The 12,161-nt window shown below is 38.2% G+C and overlaps 2 protein-coding genes across 2 annotated transcripts; one reads left to right on the forward strand and one right to left on the reverse strand.

Annotated features, from left to right (window-relative positions):
- Positions 1-901: 901 nt before the first annotated feature.
- LOC105216872 (nucleolin) lies at positions 902-3,920 on the reverse strand. The gene is made up of 2 exons (XM_029043245.2): positions 2,467-3,920; positions 902-1,860 (listed from the first exon to the last, which is right to left on the reverse strand). The coding sequence occupies exons 1-2, from the start codon at positions 3,214-3,216 to the stop codon at positions 1,396-1,398; spliced, it is 1,215 nt and encodes a 404-aa protein (XP_028899078.2). The 5' UTR covers positions 3,217-3,920; the 3' UTR covers positions 902-1,395.
- Positions 3,921-9,632: 5,712 nt separating this feature from the next.
- On the forward strand, positions 9,633-10,666 carry LOC105216871 (uncharacterized). The gene has a single exon (XM_011191592.3). It carries the CDS (start codon positions 9,952-9,954, stop codon positions 10,303-10,305), a length of 354 nt encoding a protein of 117 aa, XP_011189894.1. The 5' UTR covers positions 9,633-9,951; the 3' UTR covers positions 10,306-10,666.
- The last annotated feature ends 1,495 nt before the right edge of the window (positions 10,667-12,161 follow it).

Genomic DNA, 12,161 nt, shown 5'->3' on the forward strand with positions numbered 1-12,161 from the left:
AATGTTCGAACCAAATATTGTCCAAGCCCATATCATCCAATTCGGGTAAAAAATATTCGGTTATCATTGAGCGGTAGCGATTGCTATTCACAGTAACGTGCCGGTCTTGATCATCACGGAAGAAGTACAGCCCAATGACGCCGCAGGTCTATTAACCGCATTAAACCGTAATTTTTTCGGGACGCAATGATGACTCATGGAGTACGTGTGGATTGCTGCCTGATCAATAACGCGTATTTTGCTTATTGACGAAGCCATTCAGCCAGAAATGAGCCCCATCACTGAAGATGATTTTTCGATGAAAATTCGGACCTTTTCAAGTTGTTGCTCAGCCCAATTGACGAATATACGACGATCTGATAGGACAATTATGATTTGGACGTAGCGCTCTTAAAGTTGAGGCCACTGCCTCCGAATTTCGATAGTAAATTTGAATAATTTCGACTCGTTGTTGGATCGTATATATTTCCATGATGACAAACGAAATGTCAAACCTTACTGAAGAGAAATGTCAAGAGCGGGGAAAAATATGAAGTCGTTTTCTTGCCCTATTTGCGTAGCGTCCTATTGAAAACCCCTTTACATCCTCCGACTCTTAATACGTCTGAATTAGGTTATTGGCGAAAGTACAATACATACAAATGTACATACATATATGGAACATATGGAACAGTCTCCCCTTCTTCATTATACTAGTAGTACGATGAAATGTCGTTCACAAGGAAACTAAGCCATGTATGCCTAAAATCTTACCATAAATATACCTGAGGAACCTCCCAAAAAAACCACAATAAAACATTTGTCGTAAGTACATGCATGCATATAAATTTATTTTATTCGGTACTTTGGCAAAATGTCTCGTCTTTTCTAATCGAACTCGTACACTTAAATTAAGTATCTACTGATTTCGGTAAGTCCTAATATTTATAATGGTTAATCACACAAAACTTAGTCTAACATTTAGCCTCCTTTACTTATGCTCCATATTTAATAAAACTTTTTTTAAAATTTAAATTTTTATTTGGCTTGAATTTTACTTAGAAATACGCGTCTTTATAGTAAGTATGCGTGTTTATTTTTATAGCAGTCAAAGTTCGAAAAGCAGCCGTTCCAAGAACGTGTCACAAAACAGCCCTCCGAACAACTGAATTGCGCGCTGCATCGACTATATCATATTACTAATACTATTATTAATTATTTCAAAATTAACACACATGCCATATAATCGTTTAGATTTAGTAATAAATAACTTGAAATGCTTAAGTGTAGTCTTACTTCATCAACTTTTGCATCTCCCTTCATCACTATACTAGTCTCTACAACTTCAATATTAAAATCGCTTAATTATTTTATGTCGTTAATTAATTCACACATTGCTCGATTACACATACACGTTTACTCATCATCATCTTCGTCGCCATCATCCTCGTCGTCGTCAATGTCGTCTTCATCGATTTCTTCGTCTTCCTCATTATCGTTTTCATCAGTGCTATCGTTTCGTTTTGAAGTTTTCGTACCACTTTTGGTTGGCGCCTTTTTCTGCAGTGGCTTTTTGGCGCCTTTTTTGGTTTTCGATGCTGTTGCTTCGTCATAGTCCAACTCATCTTCGTCCTCGGTGTCCAACTCATCGTCGTCTTCTTCGTTATCATCATTATCGAGTGCACCATCATCATCGCTGTCGTCACCGCCATTGCCTTTTCGTTTATTCAACTTATGTTGCGCGTTATTTTTCGTTTGTTCTTTGGCTAGTTTGCCTAGCTCGGCGGTGTCCATAATTTTAACACGTCGATTATTCGGATCCAGGCATTTTACTTTAATACTTATAAAATCGGACAAACGTTTGTCATCCCAGCTGGAATACTAAGCAAAACAACAATTTCAGTATAAATATTATTAAAGACTTATTAGATAAAAACGTTGCGGTAACACACTAAATAATGTATTTAGGTCTATATAAAACTGAGATATTGCTTCTATACACAATTCTATGATTTTCCAAACGTTTTTCAATAATCATCGCATCAATCAATGGATTTATAGAGAGAACACTTCGGAGAGTAAGTTTCAAGTTTTGGGCCAGTCGATTGGCCATCAAGATCGTGTGATATCACACCGCTAGTCTTTTAGATACTTCCTGTGGGGCATTCGCGGCCAACATTTGAAAGAAGTAATCTTTAAAAAATATATGCCAAGGTTGGTCTATCGAATGCTAATAAACATTCCTCATTAAATTTGAATTTTCTGTGTTTTTTCTTTAAAAAGTAGGGATTCTCGAAATGGATCACGCTTTAAAAGGAACTGTGAAAAGAAAAACGATCTCTCTACACGTTGTATCTAGACTTAGAATGGATTTCTAATAATGCTAAGATATATAGAATCTGTGTCGGCTGGGCTGAGTTCGATCCCAGCAGCTAACAACAAACATTGATTAAACATCAATTTCGCTTCAAAATCCTATATACTCACCACAGAGCTGGAGGTGAAGAGCAGCTCCTCTGGAGCGGTCTTAACCCGTATGTACTTCTGCAATAGGTTATTATCATCCTTGCGCCACAAGCATAAACGATTATTCTTGGAATAATCCTCATTCAGATCGCGTTTGTACAGTAGCAATTCGAGCGAATGCTGTGCCGAGGATGCTGAAGATCCTGCACTTGCGCCCGGCGTTGCGGACGTGCCAGTTTTTTCCGTGAATTGTTTTTTGGGTGGAAGATTATTACCTGCAGGAGCAGCAGCACTGCCACCACCAGCCTTCTTTGCAGTTGCCGCCGCACCAGTGCCAGTCGTTGGCTGCGCTTCATAATCCTCATAATCGTCCAACTCATCATCACTCAACTCCGCATTCAATGCAGCCTCTTCATCATCATCGATATCATCATCATTGTCATCATCATCGTCATCATCATCACTTTCTTCGTATGCAGCACTGGGCACTTTTCGTTTAGCCACCACTGTCTGCTGCTTACCACCACCCGCATTCGTAGCTCCTTTACGCTTCCGACCGCGTTTGGCATTGCCGCCACCACTGATGCTGCTTGTGCCACCCCCACCCGTTGCAGCGCCAGCAACACGACCGTGCTTTTGCTTTTTGCCATTTTTATTGGCTGACGATGAGGCGGCCGGACGCCAATCCTCCTCGGAATCATCATCATCCTCGCTATAGTCTTCCTCGGAGTCTTCGAAAGTCGTGGTCACCAATTCTGTGCGACTACGCATTTTCCAGATGCTCAACTTGAGTTGCGGAGTTTGTTAAAAAGTTGTTTTCCTATTTTTTCTTCGTGTACTTGCTTAGCGTTTGGTGGTTGACAGCAGTTACCGTTAGTATTGGAAATGTGTCAAGGAGTGGGGGCGTAGCGCAGATTTCACAAATTTTCTATTGAATCGTTGCAGTTTCTTTCTTTGAGCTTTGGCTGGTAATGCAAATTGCGACTTTTCACATTATTCTATAACACTTTTGTTTGCAAATTAATCTCCTCACACACTTCACAATTTACAAATATTTCTTTACAAATTACTAATTGCAAAATAATCCGTTTTCTTTTCGTTTCGTCTACGATTTATCGCATCAACACTTCGGTTCAGCGTGAGAATCGTGTTTATGTTTGTCTTTTTTTTCATGCAATTCCTTTTCCTGCCACGACTGGACTCTCTTAGTTGTGCTCAGGGACTGAGTACTAAAGAGTTTTTTGCATACCGTTAGGCATATACACATGTCCATATACATATACATATGTATAAATATGCAGGAATTTTATTTAGTTTCACATATTTTATTCACCACCACCTCAGGGATATAGTAAAATCCTTCATTCATGTGTATGTATATGGAAATTCTTCAACTCATTGCAAATATTGCAACGCTAGCATCTTGGTAAGCGCATATCACCCACTTTCATTTTAGGGGATGATAAGCCAATCTGAAAGTAAACAATTCTTTTTATAGAATATTGTATGGTGAAAAGCTTTCATCAATGAACTTAAAAAGCTCTCAGCTTACACTTAACGCTACGAAAAGCTAACAACTAAATATTTCGTTAAATTTTTTGCTATAAAAGTTTTTTAATATATTTTACCAGCGGAAGTCTTGGGCATTAAAAGTTTCTGTAAAGTATTACTAAAGGAAGAAGGAGCTCATAATATGGAAATAAGTTTACTGCATAACAAAAAAAGATATTATCAAAAATATTTGAAAATTCAACGACGACTCCAATAGATGTCAAGCGCGAGAGATGAGTTTTAGCAATGAAACAATGCTTTCGTTAACAGTGTTAAAAGTAAAAGAGACTCATGATACCAAGATTGAAAAACTAATTCCAAAAGAATTGTTTAAAATTGGAGTTGAGATAAGTCCGGGTATAATGATTGGGAGCTTTAGTATATGCTTAATTCCTCCAAAAAGGTTCTACACGTTCTGGTAGCTTGCTCTATTTGGTTGGTGAACAGTAAGCAAAATATAAATATTTGAGAAAAATTTTGCCTCGAAGTTCTTAAGCGGAATTCCTTTAAGTGACCGGCTGTGCAGATTATCAGATTATTACAAACTCCAAGGCGAAGTAAGCAGAATACAAAGACCGACCATTTCACCGGCTCTACTACACTCGACAACTTTGTTGAGAATCAAACAACTGGACAATATTTTGAAATTTAGGTGTTCATTGCCATTATTGAAAACGTATTGTCTGCTTTAAATAAACGTATCACTAAAACTATCATAAAATTACTAGTGTTTTTGGAACAAACATAAGAGATTTTGGAAAACGCCTCAAGTATGGTCAGTGATTACGAAGATGATTTCGAGAACAGCCTAGACGATGAACTGCAGTTCGCTGACCTCACGCTCATCTTTTCGTTCAAACCGTGCTTTTTTTGATGCCTGATAGATTCCAAGTATTTTGTGTCGGATCTGCGATAGGGCTGGGCGTTCACAGATAATGTGGAACATTTTTTCCCTATTCCCTTCCACAGCCGTGGCAAATGTTATTGTAGGGCATACCCATTTTCATCGCATGTTCTCCAAATGGCTAATCCCTCGTTATAGTAGCAGGAAGTCTGAAAATAGTTTTCCTGTAGCTATTTAATGAGATTCTAGTTCTTGTCTTCTCATATTTTGGCCATAGCTGTTTAGTTATTTTACATTTGGTTGTATTTTCCATCTGTTATCACCTAGTTGTTATAATTGTGAATTGAGCTCTCTCGATCCCAGCTGGCATGGTATTAACTCTGCCTCGGCTTCAACTAGAAATTATCCAGACTTTGCCAACTCGTGCTTATTCGCTACTGAAAATGTACCTGTGTCCGGGAACCCAGAACAAGTCTAGTTGGAGTTTGTCTTCCGAGTGAGCTCAATTATGGACTATGTTTGAATTAGTCATTGGCGACGACAAGACCAGAAGTGCCGTCTGGCTATCTACATATGTATATTATTGCTTTATGTATTCATTCCTAGTTAGTCAATAGAGCTTCACAAGCTTTCTCTATGCTCTGTAGGGTATCCTCACTTGGAAGTAACTCTTGAAATCTAACTTTGGGAGAATGTCTATGGCACTTTTATAAACTTTTAGTGACTAATTCCTTAGAATCATACTTCCTGAACGTAGAAATTGCCTTACGCATTTTCGATCTGGTCTCTCATTAATTAATAACCTTAACTTGAGCCTTTTGTTCTGCTCTTTCCCGTCTGGATAAGGAAGCGAAGCTAATGGGTCTGGAGGTGAATGAGGACATGACTCCTGTCATCTCCTGTCATCAAGCAGGCAGTCGGCGCATTCGCGTCTTGGCTCCCGCGTCACTGTTGACAGTCATAACTTCGAAGTCGTATATAATTTCCTATACCTGGGAACAGTATCAACAACTCCAACAATGTCAGCTTCGAAATACAGCGCAGAATCACTCTTGCCAACAGGTGCTACTTTGGACTGAGTAGGCAATTGAACAGTAATCTCGACGAACCAAAATCAAGCTCTACAAGTCGCTTATCATTCCCGTCCTGCCCTACGGTGCAGAAGCTTGGACGATGTCAACATCAGAAGAGACGACAATAGGAGTTTTCGAGAGGAAAATTTTGCGCAAGATTTATGGTCTCCAGAACATTGGCAACGGCGAATACCGCAGACGATGGAACGATGAGCTGTACGAGTTATACGACGACATTGACATAGTTCAGCGAATAAAAAGACAGCGGCTACGCTGGCTAGGTCATGTTGTCCGAATGGACCAAAACACTCCAGCACTGAAAGTGTTCGATGCAGTACCCGCCGGAGGAAGCCAAGGAAGGGCAAGGCCTCCACCGTTAGAGAGACCAGGTGGAGAGCGACCTGGTTACACTTGGGATCTCCAACTGGCGCCGAACAGCGAAGGAAAGAGAAGAGTGGCGCGCTATAATAGATTCGACTATAACCGACTACGCCAATCACATACCCAAATAACTTGAGAATTTATAGCAAAACCAAGGGCCTCCTGATAATATTTGCTACAGGCCCCGGCAATGTTTTAATCCGGCACTGATCAAGACTGCCACTTGGAGGCAAGATCAAATAATTTGTAATCATATTAATTTCATCTTATTAGGTTTTGAAGCTCAGAATGAAGTGAAATATTTATAAAAGTGCAGCTTGAAAGCTTACTTGTTGATTTAAAAACTATTTTCAGTAATATAGATGACTTCGATAAACACATTCCATTCACAGATGAGCGCCCTGCATAACTGTTGACATGCTGGGTCGAGTAATTAGCTAAAAGTTACCTTCGTAATTACCAAATGCATGCGCACTAGATATCAACCGAAATTATATTATATCAACATTTGAATAAATATATATGTACATCTGTATATGTATAGTATATACAAACATATATAGCTGAATAGATGACAGCAGCGTTTGCAAGTGCAATGTCACATCACCCATTGACAGTGAGACGCTCACGTAATAACTTTTACTATCATCACGGCACACTTGGCTGATTTTTCAGATCAACTAATGATTACAATTATGTGCGTATGTACATATGTCAGTATATTCATACATATATACATACATACCTACATACAATGTCAATATGTTGGCTTGGTTGATTTGTTTCATTGATGGCTTGGTGCTTACGCCATGTTTGGTGTCGTTTATTAACGGCAGAGAAATTAAAACGATTAGTATGCCAAACAGTCACACAGTCATTCAGCAGAGGGCAGACCCTCACTCAATCAACAACAACAATGCAACAGCCTAAAAGTTGTGCAAGCGAGCCGCGGGACAGGTGTACCATGAGTGTAGGTGTGATTGTTTGTTGCTGCTGACCACAAGTCTCAACAGAAAGCTTTCTTATGTTGTTTTTGCTTTGTTTTTAGTTTTTTTGCTTTTTCATTTCTTTCAATTTTCTCTGTCTTATTGTTGGCTACATGTTGCTTGTTGTTGTTGTTGTTGGTGGGCAAGGCCAAAGCCGAAGAAAGCATAATAATGGTGCACTGATATAGCACGGCGCAAAGTAAGTAAGGCAACTAAGTGCGCAGGCGCAGCTGACTCAGAAAGCACATGTGCGCACCATCGCAGCGCCGAGCTTGACTTTGACATGCGCTTACACTGGTAGCCAATAGTATACGTCTCTTTAGTTCAACAAAGAAAAGTCTCTATATTCCACAGAGATTTTATAAATGCTCTGTACACAATATTGGTATTGTAAATTTGCAATATTTTGATTTTAATTAATTAACAATGATAATCTAATAATTAACAATTTCCAAAATAACGCAATCTGCAAACATATTTTCAACAAGAAGCTGGTTTCTGCCCCCACATTTGTAGAACTTCTTTATGTCATAGCCTTTTCGCACAGCCAAATTAATTTAATACATTAAGATTATAATTGCGAATTTTGCCTTCGCACTGCCGATTATTCAATTAACGATCAGCTACTATACATTTTTGTTTTTGCAGTGTGGGCAGAGTTGCCCCCAGAGTTGCATTATATGTAGAAAAACGAGATTTTTATTTTGTATGGTAAATTGATCTAAATATGCGCTTTAATCGAGCAAAGGTTAATTGTTCAATTAACTCCTGTGCGAAAAAGACTATTAGAGAGTTGGCAGTGTTTCGACCTAGATATCAAAAACTATACTTCAAAATACTATATTAAAATAACGGTTTTTGTACTTCGGAACTTTTTTTTACTGAACAAGTTCAAGCTGTTGATAACAATAAGTATTTCCTTGAATGTTTGAAAACACGAATTGTATTGTATTTAAATTGTTTCTAAATTAGAGTATTCGTTCAAGTTCAAATTTGTATAGATCCAAAGAATAAGCAAATGGAACCACTCAGCTTTTAACTTATATATATTTATATGAAGGACTTGAGGTTGACTGCATAATATTGGCAATACAACAAATGATAAAATTACGGTCTAGATATTGTGATAAATCTAAACTGGTCTTAACGAGAAAGGTCAACCTTACTGCAAGTGAAAGATTAGTACATGTGTTTCGCGTGCTCCCCTCGATTTATGGTTAACATAATCGGCATACTGAGCGTAATATTCGCAACACCATCACCCATCTTGAGACCCAGCATTCATTATTGGATAATATTTGAACGAATAGACAACATCCAGCACGCTGTGAAGATATATGGAATCCGTAGCTGATATTCCACATTTCTTCAAATATTATGCCGTTGAGGCGACCGTTTTCGCACCATGATAACCGACTATTTGATATCGGAAATTAAAGCTCGTGATCTCGGCGACCTTTGATGTCAAGAAGACGGTGCCATTTCCCACACAATGCATCAATCCATGGATTTATTTAGAGAACACTTCGGTGAGCACATAATTTCACGTTTTAGGGGGGTTGATGGTAACAAAAATCGTGTGATATCACACCATTAGACTTTTTCCTGTTTGGATATGTAAAGTGTAAAGTCTATGCGGACAATCGCGCTTCGATTCAGACCTTTGAGCAAAAAATCACGCATGTCATTCGCCAGTTATCAATCGAAATGCTCGAATGAGTAATCGAAAATTGGACTCAATGTATGGACCATCTGAGACGAAGCCGCAGCCAACATTTGAAATAGATAATCATTAAAAAATAAATGCTAAAGAATTTTCTTTCGAATGATAATAAATATTCCCCATTACATTTTGTCGCACCCCGCTAACGGCACAAGTTTGTTTTTGACTAATAAAGGTGTTAAATCTACCATTTAAAGGGTTATCGGAAAAGGTCAGCGGTCCTGTCTTCGATTCGTTATTCTTTATTTGTGCAGTTTTAAACCAGCTCAAACTTAACGAACAGAAAAATGGCGAATCGTACACGAGTAATCGTCATTATCACATGCAATTAAACAAACATGTTCATCGTTTTCGTGCAATAAAATATTTAAAAATGCACACTTCTTTTACTTAATGTGTGATCCGGACTCGACCTACTTCTCAGTTAAATATTTCATTGTCTCACCAGCTTATCTCACTACCATTTGCGACTGCATTTATTGACTTCCCGCAATTAAAATGCCACTAATTCATACACACACCCATTAAGACACGCACATTTCGCGCACACTGTACATGTGTAAAGTGCGCATGCGCCACTTAACTTTGGGTAAACGAAGAAGTGCTAAAATGGAATGTAAATGGCAGTGTATGGAGAAATTTCAAAAGCGACACAACAATAGCAACGGCAACGGCAACATCATCGGCTACACGCTGCTGAGGTGCAAAAAATATTCAGTTTGTTTTGCTACATCCATCCATACAGACGCGAAGCGGTGCGCGTGCGCAGAAATCAATCACGAGTAAAATTGTGTTAACATTTAGACGTAAAGAGATACATTCTTAAAGCGCTACCAATCTTATAACGGTTAAAAGAATTGTTGCATAAGCAGAAATAACAAAGACCAACATTAAGTAACCGGAGAAAAACAATCAATCAGTTACGCTACTTACGTCTCCGCACAAATTATGGCTAAATTGTTGCATCAGTTTGTTGTGATTCTGCTCAGTCTGAGCATTGTGGGTCTTGCCTGGGGTCGTGCGACTAGCGCAAAGACGACGCAAGCGCCGCTGGCAGATAACAGCAAACAATTATTTGTCTTCGGCAGCGGCAAGGAGACGAGTCCACCAGACTTTGTGCGCCTGGTCGTCATGCGGCTCATTTACGGACTCGCCTCGACTATGGGGCTGGAAGAACGACTGGAGGATGCTTTCAATGGTGCCTTTGTGCCGCCGAATGCCGATGGTGGGCTCTTCAGTTTCGGCGGTTACGACGATGACGATGATGGTGGCGCTTTCGGTGCACTCTTTGATGACATCTAGAGCGCAGTGGGTCAGTGCGCAGAACGGTGAATGTGCGGTGTATGCTATCTGTGGTTGTAACAGTTGGACTTTCGAAGCGATTTACATTTCCATATATACACCAGCATATCTGTGTGTATGTGGGTCAAGTGTGCGCGTAGTGAAAGATAGAGTGACCAAAAATATTGTATTAAATTACGTTTAATTTAAATTATTTATTTTATTTAAGTGTAGTTCTTTAGTGTGTAAGACTATATGTAAAAAAAAACTATTCGAAAACTATTTTTTAGCACACCAGTGTGAAAAAATTCTAATTATGTCATTTAATAAAAGCGGAAGCGCTGAAAAAGTGTTACGAAAGTGGAGAAAAAAAATACAATAAAAATATATATTATTGAACCAAACGTGTTATTCATTCTGCAAACTCAAATATTTAAAAACTTTCTACTTTGCATATGCGATCAACTGTCTGTATGTATTTATGTCTGTTTGTCAATTTGTTTGTGTATTCATATACATACATACATACAATGATATTTTGGTTCGAGACGAAATCGAAACTTAAATATTAATAAGCAATTAACAGTTGCACGCATAGCAGACAAGCATTTGTAATCCAGTAGAAATGGGCGCGTACGTGTGAAAATGCGTTTTAAGCACGTCTAAGGAATTATGTTTGAAAAAAGTTGCCCGTTAGATGGTGCCGTAGTCAAACTCGTAGTTATGTTTCAATTTACCTCATATTACAAAACTATTATACTCTCTTAGCAACTTTGTTGCGAGAGTATAAAAATAACTGCCAAAGAATGTTCTTTCGAATGATAATAAACATTCCCCATTAAATTTGAATTGTCTGTGTATTAGTAGGGAACCTCGCAATGGAACACCCTTTATATTAGTATTGATTATAATTATACTCTGGCACGAGCTAACGTTTTCATTTAGTATATATATATATATATATATATATATATATATATATATTATAATATATTTCATATAACGGTTGTTTGTAACACCCAAAACTAAACGAGTTAGATATAGGGTTACATATATCAGTGATCATGGTGAAGAGTGGAATTCAAATCCGGATGTCTGTCTGTCCGTCCGTCTGTGCAAGCTGTAACTTGAGTAAAAATTAAGATATCGTGATGAATGATATGGCACACGTGTTTCTTGGCACCATAGGAAGGTTGCTTTCGAAGTTGGCCACTACCACGCCCACAAAATGGTGAAAACTGAAAAAGGGCCATAACTAAGCCATAAATTAAGCTCTTACATATCTCGTAAACTACTAAAGCTATATCAACCAAACTTTCTAGTTCGGTTCTCTTAGGTGCTACATTTTACAGTCCAAAAATTGAGGAAATCGGATTATAGCCACTCCCACCTCCCATACAAAGCTTATGTTGAAAACTACTAAAAATGTTTTAATGCAGTAAGAAAAGCCACCAGAAACCTTAAATTTCATAATAACGATGGTAAGCGTGGTTCCGCCCACTTATGGGTCGAAAACCATATCTCCGAAACTACTCGACCAATATCAATGAAATTTGGTTTGTAATATGTTCCTTGCATCCCAACAATATGTTGTGAAAATAGTTCAAATCGGTTCTAGACTTCCCTTATACCAGAACTTTGAAGTCGATCTGAATCGTTTACTTTGCAATGTATAAAGTAAGCACTAGTGAAGATATCGAAACAAAAATATGCAATAATATTGCATTTAAAAAGTGGCATAGCCCTTCTATAAATCACCGAAATCGGTCCATGAGTTTTCAAGACCCTATATATCGAATATGAGGACCTCAGTGCTTCTAACAAATTTTATACCGAAAATATAGTTAAGTCTCTCTGATATTTTGAAGAAATTTGTA

The sequence above is a fragment of the Zeugodacus cucurbitae genome, chromosome 3, assembly GCF_028554725.1.
Source record: "Zeugodacus cucurbitae isolate PBARC_wt_2022May chromosome 3, idZeuCucr1.2, whole genome shotgun sequence".
Lineage (NCBI taxonomy): Eukaryota > Metazoa > Arthropoda > Insecta > Diptera > Tephritidae > Zeugodacus > Zeugodacus cucurbitae.

Bases quoted from the DNA above. Each gene is read 5' to 3' on its own strand.
- LOC105216872 (XM_029043245.2), bottom strand. From the start codon at position 3,216: ATGCGTAGTCGCACAGAATTGGTGACCACGACTTTCGAAGACTCCGAG. The intron at 1,861-2,466 runs GTGAGTATATAG...TGTTTTGCTTAG, and splicing joins TCTTCACCTCCAGCTCTGTG to TATTCCAGCTGGGATGACAA.
- LOC105216871 (XM_011191592.3), top strand. From the start codon at position 9,952: ATGGCTAAATTGTTGCATCAGTTTGTTGTGATTCTGCTCAGTCTGAGC.